The sequence below is a fragment of the Corvus cornix genome, chromosome 2 (genome assembly GCF_000738735.6).
Source record: "Corvus cornix cornix isolate S_Up_H32 chromosome 2, ASM73873v5, whole genome shotgun sequence".
In the NCBI taxonomy this organism is placed as follows: domain Eukaryota; kingdom Metazoa; phylum Chordata; class Aves; order Passeriformes; family Corvidae; genus Corvus; species Corvus cornix.
This window is the reverse complement of record NC_046333.1, coordinates 5,083,200-5,103,611: the sequence shown is the minus strand read 5'-3', so window position 1 is coordinate 5,103,611 and position 20,412 is coordinate 5,083,200. Positions and strand designations below refer to the sequence as shown.

The following is a 20,412-nucleotide window of genomic DNA, read 5'->3' as shown; positions in this document are numbered from 1 at the left end:
AATAATCCTTCTTTGAAATAGTGCCAATGAGAGCACTGCAATATAGCTTAATAGAAGATACTATTTATGGGGCATTAAGGCATTTACTTAATTCTTGCGAGTCAAACATCAAACCAGGCAGCATGCAGAAAAAACCCGAGGATCTGGTCCAAAGCTGAGTAACATCTACACCCGTTAATGACAATGGGTCTATAGATTACTCCCTGTGGAGTAAATCAGTAACAGGCTTTTTCTGAATCACTGACTTCTTTCCACACCTCTGGGCCAAATCCTGCTTGCATGACATGAAAAACACCACGAGATCCAAAACCAGTGGAATGAGGGCTGTATAGGCAGCCTGACATCTGCAGAGAGCAAGAAGAATTTGGCCCAAACATTCCTGTTAAGGCAGGTAGAAATTATCACATTCAGAGGTTAATCAAATAATCATTTTTCAAATGCAAAGCAGAAACCATAGAAAATGCAAGCAACACCAAACAATGACAAATGGCAAGATCCCAAAACACCATCCATTCCTTATGCGAGATGTGAGGAAGTATTAGCATAATTCAGTATGACATCCATACCAGATGTTGGCAATCACCTACAGAACATCAGATACGTTCATGCACGGTCTGGAAACAAGCAGGGAGAAAAAGAAAAATAAAAAAACACCAAAAAAAAAAAAGAGAGTGACTTGCAGCAGGATTGTCCTTACCAAGCCCATTCCTTTCCCTGAGGGTACACCTTTGTCCTGTAAAATGTCTGCACCAGTCACGTGTGTAGGGAGAGAAGGGCTCACCGTTGATGAGTGTATTTTGTCATTAGTTACTGAGACATGGGGCAGCAAAGAGTTTAACAACATGCTGGTAAACATGAATTGGTGTCAGCATTCCTGCACGCTAGCTTTGCGTGGAGAAGTGACTGCCATGCCAGTCTCCAAGGAAAACAGAAATATGTCATCTTTTTCTGACCTCTGGGGTAGTTACTTCTTGAATTAACTGATTTATCCACCAAAAGGGTGACATCTATCTCTCTGCAGCAGGACTCCAGCGAGACTGAAGCAGTGAACGAGGGTCAGTCTCCTCCACACAGTCTTAATTCTCGTTCTCCAAGCCCTGTTCTGGCTATCATTGAGGCACTGGATAACATTCACAGCACTATTTATAGCCTTTAGTCTCACACTAACTTAAATGGGAGCTGGATCAGGCCCCAAAGTGCCTTGGCCCAATTTTCTATGAGGTCACCTTTCCCCGGTATCCTGTCGTGTCGTGTGAGATGCCCGTGGTGTACACGCCTGTTCCAGAAAGAGCAGTGGAGCTTCTCTGGATACAGGCAGTTTACAAAATCCTGGGGATGATGATGATGATACATGTTGTGGTCTTTTAATGGAGAGGGTGTACCTCAGGGTTTATGTTATCTCAATTAGTACTTCTCAAAAACATCGGTGATTTCCACGAGGATAAAATACTATTCAAGACCCTCTGTTGTTGTTCCTATTGAGCACACTGGGATTTGGATACGCTGGTAATGGGAAGGTAATGGGAGATAAATGAATGGCTTCAGTGGGTTGTTCTGCTGCTGACCATGGTTCCTATCCAGATGGAAAAACAAATGAATCCAGTTGCCGTGGCAACGTGCAAGACGCCAATTAGTAAATCAAATCACTGAGAGTTAAAGGTTTTAAAATGCTCCCATAGAGAAAATTTCTAAGCACCTGAACCTGTACAAAGCTTGTTTTCCTCTCAATATCGTGGGCAACTGGAAAACAGGAAGAAATAGGTGTGTTTAGTGCAGAAGAGGCAAAATTGAGTGGTTCCATGACGGTCTTCTGGCATGTTAAGGGCTGCGACAGGAGGTAAGGCACTGACCTGATGTCTTACACAGACCCAGAGTAAAAAAGGGAGAGCTGATAATGCAGCAAGAGAGAGGGAGGCTGGCTTCAGAGCCAGCAGCTGCAGGTCCATGGACATTTAGAGAGGGAGATATTGGCATTATGGCACCCAAACTGAGCCCCAGCTCTCCACTGAGAGGGAAGCTTGGTGGTAGATGCAACACACTTGTGTTGTTGGATCTGGATTGCAACCATCCTCCCGGGACAATTCTTCTAATGACAAAAGCAATGAGTTGCTGGAACAGTTCCTGGACTTCTCAGGAAGACCCCGGGACCTCCACCTTTGAAGGACTGCTTGAAGAAGCTAGGCAATAAATATCATGCCATGCTTGAGCTGCACTAAATGCAGCCTTGGGCAAGGGGAATGGACTCTGAGTTTAGGAGATCTTTTTCAGCCCTGTAAGCCCATGTCCCCCTAAATATCCCTGTGCCCGCCTGAGCACTTAGAGCCAGACATTAAAGGTAGGTGAGATTTTTAAAAGCCCTAATTGTCAGCTTTACTGACTCCCTCTGGAGTCAATAGAGAAACTCATTGATTCCAAGTGAAGCAGAATGCCTTTGTAAACCAGCCTCTAAGTGCTTTGCTGGACAGAAGCCTTGCACCACGGAGGACTTGGCCCGTGGCTTTCCGTAAGCAATTTCACTGAGCATGGTGAGTTCAAGTGCGCTTGTGCAAATAGAAGTACCTGATGGAAAAGTGATCAATTTTATTGAGGGAAAGCTCAGATATTTCCAAAGGAGAGTACAACTTGGTGTTTTTCACCTGAGATGTCAAAGAGGAAGCCAAAATAACAACCACCTTTTCCTTCCTATTGCAATTAACCCCAAAAATCTCATGAAAGATATTAATGTTCACCATCTTTTCATTTTTAAGCCTGTTGGGGGAAAATATTTCACCTCAGCATAACCCTAAGCTATCATTAAAAACTCAGACTCATCTCCAGATAAACCACAGCACCATGCCCAATATATCTGTTAAAATATATGTGCCTAAATGAAAGATGAACTGACTACTCTGAAAGTATCTGCTAATATTAAAAAAACCCCACCTTGTCTGTGTTTCACTGGCAGCTATGGCAATTTGTAGCTCTCCACATTTGTAATTTAAACATACTCAGGGCACAGGTAATCTTGATGATAAAATCAAAGGCCAGATACTTGATTAGCATATCTTCATGCAGTTATCTCACCAAATAATTTAGGGACTTGTACATAAAAATGCAGTTATCAAAAAAACTAATCAAATATTCAGTCAGAATGAAAGAAGAGAATGTGAGTTATTATGTATTACTTGAATAAATAATACTCCTCTTGTTTTTTTGTTTTGGGGTTTTTTTCCCTATTAACCAACAAATGGAACAACTCAGTGTTTAATATCACTGAAGGGTTTTGGTGTATTTGAATCTGGTTTTTTGTATCTCAGTACTCAAATTTTTCCTGACTAAGTCAAATTTTATCATTTTCTGTAAAACAAGCTTCAGCTCCTCCTCTGATACAGGACAACAGAAAATTGTTATATATATAACTCAGGAAAACTAACAGGCTCTGCTCTGAAGAGGCTCAAGCTTGAGACAAGATGTAAGGTGAAAGGTGTCCCCTGGAGATGGATGTCCCTCCAAGTCTAGTCTTCAAATTGCTAGCAAAGGAATCTAGGAAACAAACTCTGGCTTTCTCTCTGATTAGCCACTACCATCTCACATGATCTGTAAAGCTGTGCTCAGCTTTGTTTCCCAAGAAAAATAAAAATCCTTTCTCAGTGGAAATTCAATTAGAGAACCTTAAAAAAACCCACAACCTTTTGCCAATAGATTATTCTTTAAATCTTAGAGACAAAAATTAAGACAGATTTCAAGGACCTAATGAATGATCATCTTAGAGTATTCTTTAAAACCTGTATTTGGACATACATTTTCAATGAAAAGTGCCTTGCTTTCCCAGGAATTCCCCTAATTTTCATTACTTTGGTAGTGGGATGAGAGACCACACTCTAGACCCAGATATATATATTTTCTTAACACCTCCATTTCTGGATTCCCATTTCTAGTTTATACCCCATGTGAGTGCTAGTGATTAGTTTTAATACATGTCCCTGCAAGTTTACACCACAGAATTTGTTTAGATTCATATTATATTGTGGATGTGCCATAACAGAGTGGGAAGAAAAGCCTTTCTAACCTTAAAGATCTGTGAGTGAGAATCTGAGCAGTTCTCTCGGTGTTTTGAATATTTTTGATATGTAATTGCCAACATCTGTTCAGGATTATCACGGATAGGATCTACCATGCATGGCTTTTGCTACCTTCTCTACCTTGTCATGCAGGTTGGAGATGTTAAACACTGAGGCTGAATGAGACCTGTCCATAGATAATGCTCAGCAATAAAGTTTGTCATATGGTTAGTCCTCAGTGGACTAATCTCTGCATAAATTACTTAATAAAATATATATATATATTTTTAATAGTAAGAGATTATATAAAGAGCTTCTTTCACCACCAGATGTGTAGTAAAACACTGATTTTTTTTTTTTTTTGGAGTGGGGGAAGAGGGGAGAAATCATATCCTTGAAAATGTATGAAAACATGAGTCGATGAAATGCTGAAGCTACCAAAACAAGTAATGAAATGTTTTCTGATCTCTTCAATGCCCAAAATTTCAGCAGTGTTTCTATCACATGCAAATGGATAAACACCATGACAAATTAGGCTATCTGTGCCTGCGGTCTTGAAACGTCAGCTCATAGCACAGATTTAGATTCCTCTATCGATGTGCCCTTAAACATGAATATGCATTTTGAGGTCATTAACCTTCCATTTTTCAAAATCAATATCCGAAGGCTGTAAAAGATTTTCATTGCCATTTTCATACGGTTCACAAATGAGCACTTTATGTCTGTGACTCGCGAGCCACCATTCTTACTGCAGCACTTGTGAGGACCATAATTTTGGAGGCACTCTCATTCCGTCTGCCCTCAAAAACCATATTGGAAAAACATATTAAAAAAATGTATTCTATTGACAGGTCACATTCCCTACATTCCTCCATTTCCTGATCAGTATCTATGGTTAAGTCTTTTGTAATTACAGTGTTTACTTGTGGAAATGGCATGTAGGCTTTAACTGCAGCCCGAGTGTTTAACCTGATTTTCACCTGAAATGACTGAGATTGTTTTCAGCGCCCGCAGTACTCTGAACGTTCGTAAGGCTGAGACATTGCCCAGGTCCACAAATTCAGTTATGTATCTGTAACAAGGGAAAGTCACACACAGACAATGACAAAACACCAGCCAGAAAAACAACAATCAAAGGGACAAAGAGAGACAGAGAAAGAATCACTTGTAGCTGAGAGCCAAAACGTAAGGATCAGGGCGTCTTACCTGGGATTACTGAAATAGTTTTTAAAGCTCTCAATACCCTGAAAGTCCGAAGAGGTGAAACACTGCCTACATTCACAAATTCTCCTACATACCTGTAGAATTAAGTCACAGTTATTTGGAATTATACAATAGAGTATGAGACTTGTCTGAATGAAGAAAGCATTCATACACAGTGGGAGTGAACGCAGCCGAATGAGAGGTGCATCCACTTTTCAGGCTGTTCTTTGATGCCATTTGCCCTGGGGTTTTTATTAGTGCACATCATTTCAAATGCTACTTGAATTATTAAACTTTTCTAATAGGCATCAATTCTTTAAAACTACTGGGTAAACTCTGTTATTGTTCTGTTCAGCCATAAATACTTTAAAGATTTTTACCATCATGTAGTTGAACAAGAAAAAAATTCTTTACATTATTGGAGATATTAAGAATTATTTTGCTGCTCTAAAAAAAAAAATAAAGGCTTCGAATACTCAAGTAATTTTCACATAATAGCTTCTGAAAACTACAAATAGGACAACATAGCGAAATAGTGCAAACATTTCAACTGAGTTATTTAGTTTAAGATGCTGTATTCTGTGGTAAAGCAAATTTTGGGTTCAAGAGATGCTTTAAGTTGTATTTTGTTTTGTATTTCAATTTCATGCCCTCTGGCTGCAGGAAGATGGAGTATAAAAGAATATAACTGCCATCCTACTAAAAAACCTATTTATGATTAAAATACCAATCCCAGCTGTTCCCTGCCATGCCTCTTTTGGTCATCCTGGAGACCCATCACCTCTGAGCTAATGCTCCCAGGAGGGAACATTCTGTTCATGGAATGATTTTCGTTTTATCTGTGTTGTACAAAATTATTTCCTCCAAGCCAGTCTTGGACCCTTGAATTTCACTTCTAAAATTCTACCAAATTTCATTCAACTGCCCTACTTCTTTGGGGCATTTGTTTCTACATGTTAAGGAAAAAACTCACCTGGTTATTTTACAAAGCCTGCTTAAGTGGGCTTTGTCCAAAGGCCACTGGGGAGGACAAAGCATCCTCTCCATATCTACTAATCCAGATTATAGCCTGAAAGAACAATATTGTTTCTCTTCATAATCTCATAGGGGAGTCTGGGCAACGATTTACCTGTTTCCTCCCCAGCTTTACCCTGTGCTTCTCTCCCAAACTCTTCTGCAGCACAAAAGGTGGAGGAAAAAAATAATTTGGGGAGAAGCAATAGGATGGGAATATGGTTTTGCTGACTAGAGATTTGTAAAAACACATTTTAAATACATGAACAAGCATATGAAGCAAATAATACTGCTGCTTGTAATAAGTTAATTAAGATTTATTTTGGTCATTTATTCGATCAAATTGCTGCTGACCAGTTCTTCTGTACCAGTGAGTGAGAAGCAACTGGAATTCCCATCCTGAATTTTCCCATTATCCAAGGAATTGCTTACTGTCTTTAAGATTTTGACTGGGCACTTTCCAACCCAGAGTCACAGCTGCCTCTCCCTCACTTGTCCTGTCAAGTACTCCCGAGTCTGGGAGAGAGGGATCTAAACAGGAGCAGTTTCATCATTTCCCTTGAACCCATCCATGGTCCCAGAGAGGGACACAAGCCATGGCTGTGTCCACCAGCACAGGACAGGAGGAAAGCCCTGGAAACCTACAGTCCTTCTTACTCTCCAGTGTGCTATTTAAAACTACTCTCTGTGACCCAATCTGTGCTGTTTCTGCCCGAAAGAGAACACAGGAAGCTGTTTTGCAATAACTCCAAAGCAAATGATGGTCTTCCCACTGTAACATCCATCAGTGAAATAATCATATTTTCTGATAGCTCAAAACCCTTGATCCATCTGAATCTCATGGCCCCTTATCAGGCTCCTCCATTTTGAATCCTCAGGCCATCTTTGTTTGCAGATACAGAAACACCTCTGGCAGCACATAGGCTACAAGCAAAGACAACACCAGAGTTACCTGTGTGATCCATCTTCCTTTAAATTACTTGCAAATTGGATTTGTATGAAGGCTAAATCATATCAGAATAGATTCCATTATCCAATGCTCTGTACTATCTGCTGCTTGCATACTTGGGAAGGAGGTTTCATTGTGCGTATGAAGATCATATTGCAGCCACTTTTAACTCTCTCACTGCTGCCTGTGGGCTCAAGGAAACACTTTCCTATTTCTTTTTTCACTCCAGAATTCCATTTTTTTTTCCATTCTGAAAGGCTTACTATAATATGCCCTAAAGTAAGAAACAATAGGAATGGATGCTGGTTCTGAACAGATAGTTTGATATAAAGAAAACAGTTTGATGTTAAGAAGCTTGATGGTTCACAGTTGCAGGTCCCCCTGTTTTAGGGATGTTCTAACTAAGATGTGAAATACCATTTGGAAAGAAAATTGAAATGTAGTTAGGAAAGAAAGCACAGACCCTCAAGCCTCTCACTAGAAAAGCCTTAAGGATTTTTCATGATCCTTGGGCTGGAGCACTGAGTGGCCATTCAAGTCTAGAATTAGAAAAGAAAAAAGAGGTAAACCCACAGCCTGTGGGCACCAAATCCTGGTTCCTGCCAACAGGGAGTGAATAATTCCCCTGTGGGTAACAGTCCACCTCAAGGTCTGTGCAAACCTTCACATCTTTCTTGCTTCCTACATCCCAAACACCCAGAGATTATGTGGAGGGAATATAAGGGATATTCAGACTGTGGTCCCCACTGACTGTTCAGACTTGAATTTCACTCTGAGATTCTCCCAGAGCCAGGGGTGATGTCTCAACCTCTGCTTGAGTTGAGAAGATGAGGTGGAGCAGATTCATGGTCAAAGCTGGAAGCTGTGGTTCCTCTTGCCCTTTTCTCTGCTTCCTTTCTACCTTACTGTCAGAAGCCTCCTTCCTTCCAGAAAAGTGAGAACCCATGCACAGAAATTCTACACGTTGTGCTCAATTCTGAGACCTACAAATAAACTCATGTCCCACCTCACAAACAGATGAACAACCATACCCTGCTTTTACCACCTGCCTGATGGACAGGAGACAGGAGAGCAGGCTGGTGACTCTATGGTGTTGTCCTGCCCCTAAATGTTGCAGGGGAATTGCACTTAGCAATGCTTGAGAAAAAGTTTAGCTGAGAAAAATACCTAATGTGTGCTGACCTCCAAAAAATTCTCCCCATCTGCACTGATTTTTTTTTTTTTTTTTTTAAAGCTTATCATAGTGGCCAGATGTCAGTTCAGCCAAATCCATAGGAATGCAGTAACAGATACCAGGACCTGGCCTAGGGCTGGCTTTGATCCAAAGGCTACTGAAATAAACAGGAGTGTTCCTGAGGAAGTTCACATGGGTTTTACACATCTTCATGCTGTTCTGCTAAATGCTGCTAAAAACCGAAGAATCATAAAATACCTCAAGTTATGGGAAGGGACCCCTAAGGATTGTGGAGTCCAACTCCCTGCTCCTCACAGGACTGCCTAAAACTAAACCATATGACCAAGAGCATCATCCAAATCTTCCTGAATACTGCTCTTGATCTCTGCACCCTAACAGAATTGTCCACTCAGCTTCAGTGGTGCTTGAGCTAACTTTGGTTGAACATTCTCTCCTGATTTTGGTTCCATTCAAATTTCACAGCCCCAAGAGTTCAGCTGAAATGCCAGTGCTAACACACTTGAATCTCACTTAATGCTGTGAATTATGGGATTTAAAGATGGCAGCGAGAACTAACCCAAACCCAGAACTGAATACAGGTATCATTAAGCAGAAAAAAACCAAGGAGATCAGATCAGATCCTTCCATGTTTAGGAAGTGGAGTCTTTGAGGCATCTCTACCAGCTTTCAGTTCAGAAGACATGCATTCTTTGCTTGATTTTCTCTCTTCTGTGACTATGAATAAAATCTGGATTTCTGTCTTAGCTGGAGGTGCCAACAGTGTCAGACATCTGCCTTTGGCCAGAGCTTGGGCTGACCCCGAGTCCCCTGTGAGTGCTGGCTGACTGCTCCTCTACCCCTGTGTATTTTTAGCTGTCTGGATGTTGCAAATCCATCACCTCCTTCGAATCACCAGAACCCCACATGCCCTCAATGAACTCTAATAATCTAGGCAGAAGCATACAGCTGAAGAGGAATATCATGGTGGGGGCCAAATTTCTATTCCCAAGATACATAACAAGTTTCAGAGGACTACAAATTAATTCCCTATAGTAAAACAGTAATTACTTTCCAGGTGAAATGAGTTTGTGAAGAGAGGGGCGTGAAAACAGCTTTGATGATGTTATGGATAGATAGAGTATAAATAGGGATTTAAATACGTGGGTATTCAGTCACACTTACAACACTTTCTATTCAGGGGTCTGAAGCTTCCCAAAACTACATTAGATAGGCAGATATTATTACAGATATTTTACAAACAGCTCTCTCTGTGGAGCACAGAGAGAGTAAATAATTTCTCCAAAATAGCGTAGTGAATTCAGAGAATTCCTCTGACTTCTTCCTCTGAAACCACTCAGGAAAAAAAACCACCTCCCTCCTAATACACTTCAGCCTTTTCTCATTTTCAGTAAGACTTGAGTGAAGAAAAAAAAAAAAAAGGAACATCCAGACAATCTTTTTAAAAGTTCTATTGCATATAACTCCCTTGAAAAATACAAAGGAGTGCTACTTACGCCATAACAATAACACTGAAATCCAGCCAGTTCCATGGATCCCGAAGGAAGGTGAATTCTGTCATGCAAAATCCTCTCGCCAATATTTTTATCAATGACTCAAAAGTGTAAATGCCAGTGAAAGTGTACCTGGAGGAGAGAGTGGCCAAAGAAGCAAGAGAATTAGCAAGCAGCAGACAGCTGGAACTGCAGGGGCACAGCTCTGGGGTTGCTCGTGTGAGTCACAGCTGCAGCACTGGGCTGTGCATGAGCAGCCTCGTGTGCAGACCAAGGAACAGGTAAGAAACAGCAGAGCACTCAGGACAATCTCAGAATGAAGATAATTTTCATCACGGGGTGTCCTTTGATGAATCCTCACTCGCTAAGTCAAGCATGGACTGCCGCTAAGCTGTGCTACAGGACTCTTGAACCCCTGCCATTTCCAGTGAAAGAGGAGCAGATTAGGGAATCATGGAATGGTGTGGGTGGGAAAGGACCTTAAAGCTCATTGTGACTAGGAAACCTTCCACTAGTCCAGGCTGGTCAGAGACTCGTCCAACCTGCCTTGAACACTCCCAGGGATGTGAAGTCCACAACCTCTCTGGGCAACATTATGCCACACTCCTTGTTTCTCTAGTTGGAAGGAGGGTGGTTGCTCCATTCATACCCCTCATCTCTTCCTGCCCAAGACATTTTGGAGATTAAAAAAATGCCACCACTTGGTTTTATCAGCTAAAAAAGGTAATTGTGCTGCAACTTCCCTTGTGTTTCACTATCCATGGCAAATCGCACAAGCCTTGAGAATTAAACAACAAATTGCCCTCAGCGAAAAAGAACAGAAAAACTCCCACCTAACTACTCTGTGTAGTAACTTTGACCTGTCTGACAGTAAAGGAGACACAAGGCTGTTTTTTTCCCCTGGTAAATTAAGTTATTACCAACAGCCTCTTGACTGTGATGATCTGGGCTAGAACATAGATCTTCCCTTTTGTAATAAAGAAGACACTTGTAATAAAATTTAGCAAAATCTCTGTGGAGGACAGCAATGCCTCTGATTTATAGCTCTCAGATCTGTACTCACCCAGGGCTCTACCTGCCATCAGAGACAGAGTTCAGGGCATACAACAGCTCTTTTTTAATGCTGCTGCCCAAGACACCTAGCCCAATGGGACTGGGCATTCTAGGCCATATCTTGACAGAAGAAATAAATGTTTAGTGTCTTCCACTGGAATTCCCTACCCCTTTTCTCCAGATGAAGATGCAGATGACACCAAAGCCTATTAAAAAACCTCAAACACCTAAAATCCACTAAAACACAAATCTTAAAATCCTGACGTTACGGACTTTCACTGGAAACACTGGATTGAGTTTTCTGTTCAGTCCCTAAATATCAATTGGTGCCATCATACATAAAAAAAATTGTAACAGTTAAGATTCCTATTCTGTAAAAAATGGTGTAAGCCATTAAAGGTGGCAATATAAGGGAGAACATTATGCATAAAATATGTTTAGCTGTATTCTACTGATCTGCAACTGGGCACACACATAGATAGTAGCAAATCTCATGCCCTCCTGCCATCGTGTCACACAGTAGGGCTACTCACATGTGTTATAATCTCAGTGTGCTTCATGTTAAAATGGGGATTAGCAGGACAGTTTTGGTGCAGCAGTGGGCATTAAATGTGTCTCACAGCTCCTCTGTGACCATATACCTGAGCATTATCTTGTATCCAACTTTTTCACAGCTCCTATTTAGCTTTGCTCTGGTATTTCGAATATAGGTCACCCATGTGACAGTCTCTTTAAGCATGTGCATTCAGTAATACATGCAGAAAACACATGCAAAGAACTAAAAAAAATACTTAACAGTACATAAGCTCATTAAAATGATAAAGCACTTGTATTTATTCAGCATGTCAGATGGGTTTAATTGATTGTATAATCATCATCTAATTCTAAATGGATCGGGCAAAGTCCTCCAGCAACTGAACAGCTTCTTTAACAACAAAAGTCAGGTTTCTTAAAAAAAAATTTTTAGTGGGGGAAAGTTGAATTGATTTCTTTTTTTTTTCAAAATGGTAAGGAAAACGCTTTAAAGGAAGATCTAGGACAAATATTTGCACAAGGTTATTCTTCTATCCCCTGTGAGTTTCTGAAACAGCAGAACAAAATGGATTAAATGTATCTTCTCCAAATCCAATATTAATCAATTTGAATTACAGTTCATTGGGTTATTTTGCTCCTCCAAGTACTTGACTTTGATTTCATTCTGAGCACTTGAGGAGGAAAAGCTGAGAGATATGAGGGAACATGGGAGAACAGGGAACATGGAAAGAATTACTCCACGCTGCAGGAGTCCATCTGCACTTCTGCTCTATGTTTCTTGCATGCTCTGCTTGATGCACTGATAAAATCAACCACATTCTCCTGCTTGCAGAAGACACAGTAATACCACTTTTGATATTTCCCTCCAGAATGTTTGAATTCCCAGCTGTACACCAACTGACCAAATTCTGATGAGATCATCACATGGATGAGACATCTGTGATTTGGCAGAAAACATCATGGCAATGGTCATGAAAGTTTCCAACAGGAAAAGGACAACATCAGGGGAAAGGACAGCCACAGACATACTTGAGGGTACCACACTATACAGAAATACATGAAACATCCTGGGATTAGGATGTTATTGTGATGGGATGAAATATTTGGTTCAGTGCTGGCTATAATTAGTAATTTATGGCCTAGAAGATGGGTCCTGCATGATTTTATGGAACCTAAATAAGGGCGTTTTACTGTCTTTTCTTACAGCCCTGAGTAGACCAAACACCAGGCTATGAAGCAGCAGATGGCTGTGTTTATCATATGTCAGTCAAAAATAAAAAGTGTGTTCTGATTGGTTCAATGAGCCAAAATAATTGTTTAATGCACTGTAGGTTGATTAGCTTGTGCATCTGGTATCTGTTTCTAAAAGGAATATTTTAAAGCAACTTAAAGAAATGAAATGGGTTTTCATTTCATTGAAGCCCCTTAACCTCTTCTAAAATTAATTTAAAAAACCCCACCACCAACAAATAACCCCCTTCAAGCAAACTCTTGGCTATTTATCCTGAAGGCTTGTCAAGCTAAGAAGACAGAAATTCTCACAGAGGTGTTCCCAGATAATTTGATGCTCATAAAATATTCCTTCCAATGATTACAGGGGAACACTTCTCACACTGTACTCAGTCCAAACGAAACCTTTGCTTCCATTAAGTTTCAGATTGAGGATAGAAGTAAGTATGTTCAGGAGGTGTTCTCTGAAGTAATTCAACTTAAGCTCCATCAGCCTATTCTGATGTGTCCAACCATCACATCTCTTGCATGGGAACTGTGGAAGGCTGATCAGTTTCAAACACGGTTGTCCTCTATGTGATTTCATCCAGATGTAGCATAAAAGGTGACTTTAGCAATAAGCCTAAGATTCATGGACTAAAAATTTTTAGTTTGCTTGCTAAGGGAGTTTTCATGGGCAGAAACAACTCCCTGGAAAAACATTTTGTGAGGGCAAATACCATGGTCAGTACTACTGGAAAGAAATTAGACAACAGCAAACAAGATGAAAATATGAACACAACAAATGGAAGAGGAAGGATGAGATGAGGATGGGATGGCTGTAAACCAGCAAGGATACTTACTCAACATATTTATTCCATACCGGCGTCTCTGATTGTGCCATGAACACACAATTAGTTAAAATAGTGCACATAATAAACATACTGAACAATGTAAATAAGAGAATTAAGGAAAACAATGCATTTGATACAAGACTTCATAAATTTTTGTCACTTCACACAAGATGTGACAACTCAATCACAATTTGCAAGTTGCTTCAAGAACTATAAGCATTTGTTTGCAAGTGTATAAGGAGACAAACAATTATATAAACATAGAAAAATGAGAGAACCTTCCCTGCTTTTTTTTTTCTTTTCCTACATTTTTTATATATACTTTATACAGTAAACAAATGTACTGACTCTGCAGTCTTTTGAAAACACAATACCCCAAATTTACAGCTGCGTTGGTCAGATGACATTGTGCATAGGTGCACAACTTTGTATGAAAAGAGGGATTAGTCTCATTTAAGTATCCACAGAAAAACCTGTGTCTGCAAATTCCCATTTCATTTTTCATCGTGAAACATTTCTCAGGCAGCAGGGGAAAGTTACAAATCTGGTCTTTCTAATCTCTTTAATGGGCTTGAGGTCTTGCTTTCAGTATAAAGTTTCACCAGAAGCAAGTATGAGTTTCAGAGCACTAATTGTAAGGCTTGGGCTGCAAACCTGCTAGGCAAATAGGCAGCCTTAGTCTGCAGAGCTCTCTGCCTCAGCTGAGGGACCAGATTCTCTATTTGGAGGCCAACACAAACCTCCCAAGTGCATAGTCCACACACTTTGCTGCTAAGCTGAAAGCATAAATATAAAAAGCACCCTAAATCAAATCCTGAAATTGAAAACAATTCACTGGATGGCTCTCCTAAAAGCACACGCCACTTCCTGTAAAAAAATTACAAAATATGATGGGATTCTCCTGCATCAATTTGGTCCCATGCAAATGGTGGAGTCTAACTAAAGAGTTTAAGTGTGTACAGAAGATAAGGCAAAGGAAAACAGCCCACAACTCAGTCAACAGGCAGTGACCCTTCCCAGGGAATATAAGTAACACCCAAATGTAAATTTCTTTTGCCTTTTCTTGGAAAAAAAAAAAGTTTGGTTTGGGTTTTTTTCACCTCTGTAGTTGATTCCATTTGTGTTATTTTTTGTCTGAGAATAGTAATTGAAGAATTTAGTTTCATGCCTATATCCTGAAATGTTTGCATGAAATTTATCCTTTTGCAGAGCCAAAATCTCTGCTGAATACAGAGTGGAATATTTTCCAATGGGCCACATAAGCAACTACAAGGTTAAATTGGTAGTAACCAACCTCTGGATCCCCCAGGGCCACCACAGAAAGCAGTAATTGAACTCACAGGGACTGCTCATCTCACAAACATTTTCCACTTCTGGGCCAACAGCTCCTACTGAAGGACTGGGAAGGATGTCTCATATCCAGCCACATTTGCTCACATCAGCTTCAGGTACATTTCTGTAAGTTCTGTCATTCTCGTTAAGATAATTGTTAAGTTGCAGCTAGCCTAGAAAACACTGGATTACTTTTTCAACTACAGTGAAATGCTATGGATGAAGCAGAGGAAACCAGAGTGATATCGTCAGACCATGTCAAACAAATAGCATATTTCAATTCCAAGCAAATACATTTCTCTATTGGAATTTAGGGTCACTGGTTTGATTTCTATATCCCTGTTTCCTCATTATATAAACTGAATCTAACAGCTTTCCCAGATGCTCACTTACAGGCAGGTCTCATCACCTCCTTATTCAAGAACCAAAGAGAACAAACCAGAGAACAGGTTGAAAATGTAAGGAGTCAGCTCTGAGACAACAAATACACTGTGTATTCAATCTGGGTTTCATGACCAAGCTGAAAACTACAAAGAACATAAAAGAATGAAACGCACCAAAGTTAGTGGTCTGTGTTAAATAAGAAAGAGAAAACAGAAATCCCCACAGAATGAAAATTAGTATTCCTACCTGAAATCTAATGCAATTGTTTGCATTAGACAAAATCCATGATGATGATCTACTCAGAAAGGACAAAGCAAAGAAGATAAAACTGAGATAAGCTATATTAGCAGCATTGTCCATTCCCTATCTTAGAACTGCTATTAAATCACATTTTCGAAAGCCTACAAACTAAATATACTAAGCTACTCATCAGGATCCTTTCTGCAATAAATTAAACCTATTGTTTCCAATTTGAGGGTACAGAATAGGCTTTGCAGAAACTGATTCTAAAAGTTATAAATTTTATCTCCTAGCACAAAGATATCGAGTCAAATGCAGCATACTTCTATTCTAGACTTCATTATGATAGATAATTGTTAATTAGCAGACTGAATATTAGAGGCTCTTTAGGTGATCATTGCCAAATTACATATACTGTGTGCAAGCAAAGGTTATTCCCAATGAATAGAATGTATAATTGGTGCTTCACAAGGTCTCATTTTGCCTTATGGAAAGTGTGCAAAATCAGGTGGGAGGAAAGCTGCAGGCAGAAAATATGAACAAAGATTGGAAATTCTGTAAGAAGATTATTTTTCTGATGCACCAGAATCTATAATTCTGGCACTAAGAAAGGTAGTTTTGGTCAAACCTCCAGCCTGGATCAGTGGTAAAGTGAGAGAAACTAGCTATAATACCTAGAAAAACTAGAAATAACAATTGCTACAGATTTTATACAGGCCAGCAAACTGCTTGGAGAAATTAAGGACACCACAGAATGGTCCTTGGCTTGCAGGCAAGAAGAACATAAGGCATCAGTGAAATGTTACCAGTGATTAAATCTCGTTAATAGGTGGAGATAGTTAATAAAGATGTTAGTAACAGCTAATAATGATGCAGAAGACAGAAAGTGGGATACAACCCTACACTCTCCATGTCCTCTGGGACAGAAATGGAGCAGGGCCACTTCTGGGCAGCCATGTGGGCCCTGGTCCTTTCATGAAGCCTCACAGACTGAGTAAGAGGAGAAACACCCAGAAGGGGCTTAAGGATAAGTTGTTAGCTGTAATACACATTACTAGGAGGCTGTGGAAGCTTTTTCTCTTGCAAGGGTGTATTTTTGAAAGACCAGACTTCTCAGGCTTGGCTGGATGAGCAGTGAACACACAGTCTATCCTGCCTGACATCTCAGAGGAAGAACTCCACATACAGCTACTTAACCAGGAAATGTGACCCCGACAGCTTCTTTAAAGGACGATTTTACTCTGTCCTCTCTATTCTGTTCCACTGTTGGCCTTCACAGTGCACTCAATGGATGAAAATTGAAATATGGCATCCACTAAAGAAGCTGCTTCAGATATTTACGTGACAGGGCACCATTTGCTAATGCTCCTTTTAGGGTTTTGCCCTGGGGAAAATAAAGATTGCTCGATTACAGTCACGCAAGACGATAGATCTGGTTCCCAGGTCCATGTCAAGCAGATTATTATCTGCTTGAGTACTTGTGGGTTTGGGCTCCTTTCTGCCTGGGATATTGACTGCCTGCTCAGCCAGTGGGCCTTTGTACTTCAGGTTGATACAAAAGGTCTCTATTGACAGAAAACAAATCAGTGCCTAATGCAGGAACTTCACTGCTTTGCTGGGACTGGAGCTGTTGTCTCCTGCCTGTGCCTGCCAAACACTGAGCTGTTGGATCTCTCGACATTATCAACACAAGGTGATAATTTGTGTCTTTCTGGAGCTAAATTTATATTTACATTGAGACCTGCCACTCCCAAAATTTTACACTTCTTATCAGACCATATTTCTTTCCTGACAGATCTTTTAAATGCTCTCCTCTGTGGTCTTTATCCTTGGAAGCAATGTGATAAGGATTTCTTGCTTATTTATCTTCTGGTTGACTGCTACCAAGGGCATGTGGCTCCTGTGCTACACATTCCTGTGACCTCTTGGCTTCACCAGCCAATGCAGAAAAAAGTGAGGAGAAGACAAAATAAGTTTCCAAACCTGGAGGCAATATTTTCAATTTCTTTCTAAGAAGCTCAGTTTTCAGATTCTTCCCTTAGCCATACCTGGGCAAATGCATTGACCTCAATTAACTCCAGCTAGGCTGTGCTGAGGTAGCTGTGCCTAAAAAACTTGGTTGGGCTCTAGGTATGCAGCAGCATGTGCTGCATTGTGTGCACATATAATCAGATCCACCAGGAAATCTCTCTGTAGAATTCTACCGTGTATTCTTAGTAACCATAATAATATCTTGGCTGATACCACATATTAATTTTTGCATAGAATTACTGCAATCAGAAGCTTCACCTGGTTTTCCTTTATAGAATATCTATATTATCACCTTATTTTTTTCACTGTATGGAGTGGGAATATGGTTTATTTCCCTATTTTTTCCTGAAATTTGATAATTAACCAATGTTTCTACGATGCTACTTACTTAGTATTTATTAATTCTCTGTGGTGTACATGAGCATTGCAGATGAGGGATTTCCATCACTAAAACATCACAGAATGATCAGAGCAGCATGTGGACTTTGAATTATCATTCCCAGGTCTCCCATGTGCACCCTACAGAAAGCAGCCAAGTCATGAAAAAAGGTGTGGTTTTAGCAATGTTCACACAAAGCTGAGCATTTGGGTCAGTTTGGCCTTCCAGAGAGATGTGACTATGTCAGAATATAATGTTTCTGGGGTTGTGTGAAAAAAACAAGCCAAAACAAACCATTGCAGTCTGTCTTGCATGACTTCAGAACCAGACCTACAGGAAATCAGGCATTGCCCTTCCATTGGAAGGTCCAGCAGGACAGCCTATGCTTTTTTTCCTAGTTGGATAGCATATCCCAATAAAGAAACTAGAAAAGAATCAACAAAACAATTTTTGAAATATTCTGTTTCAGGAGAAAAAAAAAAAAATTCAGATCTGAGTCAGTTCAAAATCAAATTGTGTCTGCAGATAGTGTCACAGAGTTTTACCTCTGGGAGGGATTGCTGAAGTGCTTGGTAAAAAAGCTCTCCACCAGTGCAGATTTCCCTTGGTTCTCTTCCTTTCTAAGGTACTACACCCACTTTCCCTTCAGTAAAGATGATCAGTCCCTTCCCATCTCTTAATCCTGAGTAAACTCACCAGGCTCTCCAACACAGTTCACATTATGTGATGCCAGCAGCATGATACAGTCATTTCCATAGCTCACATAACAATATAAAATGAAACAAACCGAAAATCCAAGTGCATTTCTGCTTGTGCAGGCAAATTCAGCCAAAAGATTTAAAACAGCTTAATGAAATAAAATGGTTTCTGACTTCCATCCATCTGTGTTTAAAACCCATATAAAATACATGAGGAGGAAAATCAACAGAAAGGATATGAATGTACCAAAATTTTAATTGCTGCTCTTCTGATTGGATGGAAAGGACTAAGTATATACAAGGCAGGAGTGGCACTAAATCGAAAGATTGTCTTCCCTTTGTTCAGTACTATAAATGTCTGGAAAACAAAATAGAAAATGAGAACATTCAGTATTTGCACTTGAGCTCAGCTTTCCCAGCCCACATCCCACTGGGAAATTCCTGCCAGCATCCCATACTTTTTCCCCTCTCCCAAGACCCCCAAAATCCTTCTCACTTGGTGAGAAGTTTTGTCCAAGGCCTTCCCTACAGAGCTGTTGACTGTCCTGTTGTAATATCCCAAGTGGGTCTTCGACCCTTAGTGGGTCCTGTGCCATCACCTCCACCACGGGGCTGGGAAGAGAGCGGAATCACCTTTAAAAATAAAAATTACTTAGAGACTAAAATGTGGTGGAAGGACTTAAGTGGTGCTCTTCTTCCCAGGTGCTGGGGATCTCACTATGTTGTTAATCCACCTTCTCTACTTTGAATACTTTTTTGCTCTCAGTTTTGTCTCACCAAGTAAAATGTTGTAGGAGGCACAGTTCCACATCAGGATCTGACCCTGGCACTGAAGCACTCTCATTGTGCTCAGATTAATATGGACAAAGGAAAACAATTCTCTGAGCTATCTTAAACCCAAAACAAAGGCGGATTGGATGCTGACCCAATTTGCAGGGCTCTGAAGATGCTCCACCTTGCATAGAGGAAAAAATACTCACTCAGAGACAGAGTTGAGACACCCAATATATAAAATCTAAGCAATTCATCCACCTTGAGTCTAAAAACTTCATGGCACTAAAATTGCAAATCTATATCCTGTTGCTTATGCCCAGGGATAGCAGGCAAATTCAAAGGTAAATTAATTCTGGCCCTTCCAGGTAAGTGATCTATTTGTCTTTATCCATTTAACTTTCATTCTGTAGCTCTAGCACCTGCCTCTACACTGTTTTAATAGAAGTACCATTATGGTCATATTAATTCATTGTTTACAGGAAATAGCATAGCCCAAAATCAGGAACAGCAGTACCTGAAAAAACTGGAAGCTGCCTAAAAATACACTGGGCTTCCAAGCTTTATTTTGTCCTCTGTTTTTTGAAATGCTTGGAAAGGGGAACACACTGTAGTAAGCAACCAGCCCAGCTCAGCTGTCAACAGCCCTGTGACAGAAGCTGTTTGCACTGTTGTGGCTTTGGTCCAGCCCGCACGTGATCCCTCATCAGGTGATGCTCGCTTTGGGATGAAGTTCACCCTCTGCAAAGTGCCAGGACTGCACATGCTACTCACACCTCCCTTCAGCTCTATTTTGGTCATCTTAAATGGAGTTTTACTCTTCCTCAGCAGGACAGAACTGCTCCTCTCCAGAACAGTTGTGAAGGTGCCTCCTGCTCTTGTGCAGAGTGCTCACACAAGCCTCAAGTCACCCAGAAGCCCTTAACATTAAGGGGCCTAAGTGATAAACAACAGACCTGTGAAGAGTCACAGCTCAGGCAGAAGGCAAGATAGGGCAGATAAAAACCTCTGGCTTAAATTAACTCAGCTACTGCTC

The 20,412-nt window shown here is 40.4% G+C and overlaps 1 protein-coding gene across 7 annotated transcripts in view; it reads right to left on the bottom strand.

The window, feature by feature from the left end:
- LOC104686420 (sodium channel protein type 5 subunit alpha) overlaps window positions 1-20,412 on the bottom strand; it is a 215,177-nt gene that overhangs the window by 153,461 nt on the left and 41,304 nt on the right. For 4 of the 7 annotated variants that reach the window (XM_039549364.1, XM_039549366.1, XM_039549367.1 and 1 more), the window contains exons 3-6: window positions 18,845-18,963; window positions 13,551-13,640; window positions 9,895-10,023; window positions 5,021-5,112 (exon numbers count right to left, since the gene is read on the bottom strand). In XM_039549364.1, the coding sequence (XP_039405298.1) occupies window positions 5,021-5,112; window positions 9,895-10,023; window positions 13,551-13,640; window positions 18,845-18,963 (430 nt within the window). Of the gene's footprint in view, window positions 1-5,020; window positions 5,113-5,246; window positions 5,339-9,894; window positions 10,024-13,550; window positions 13,641-18,844; window positions 18,964-20,412 lie in introns of those variants that run through there. The other 3 variants (XM_039549365.1, XM_020584274.2, XM_020584275.2) reach the window with 3 other exon arrangements.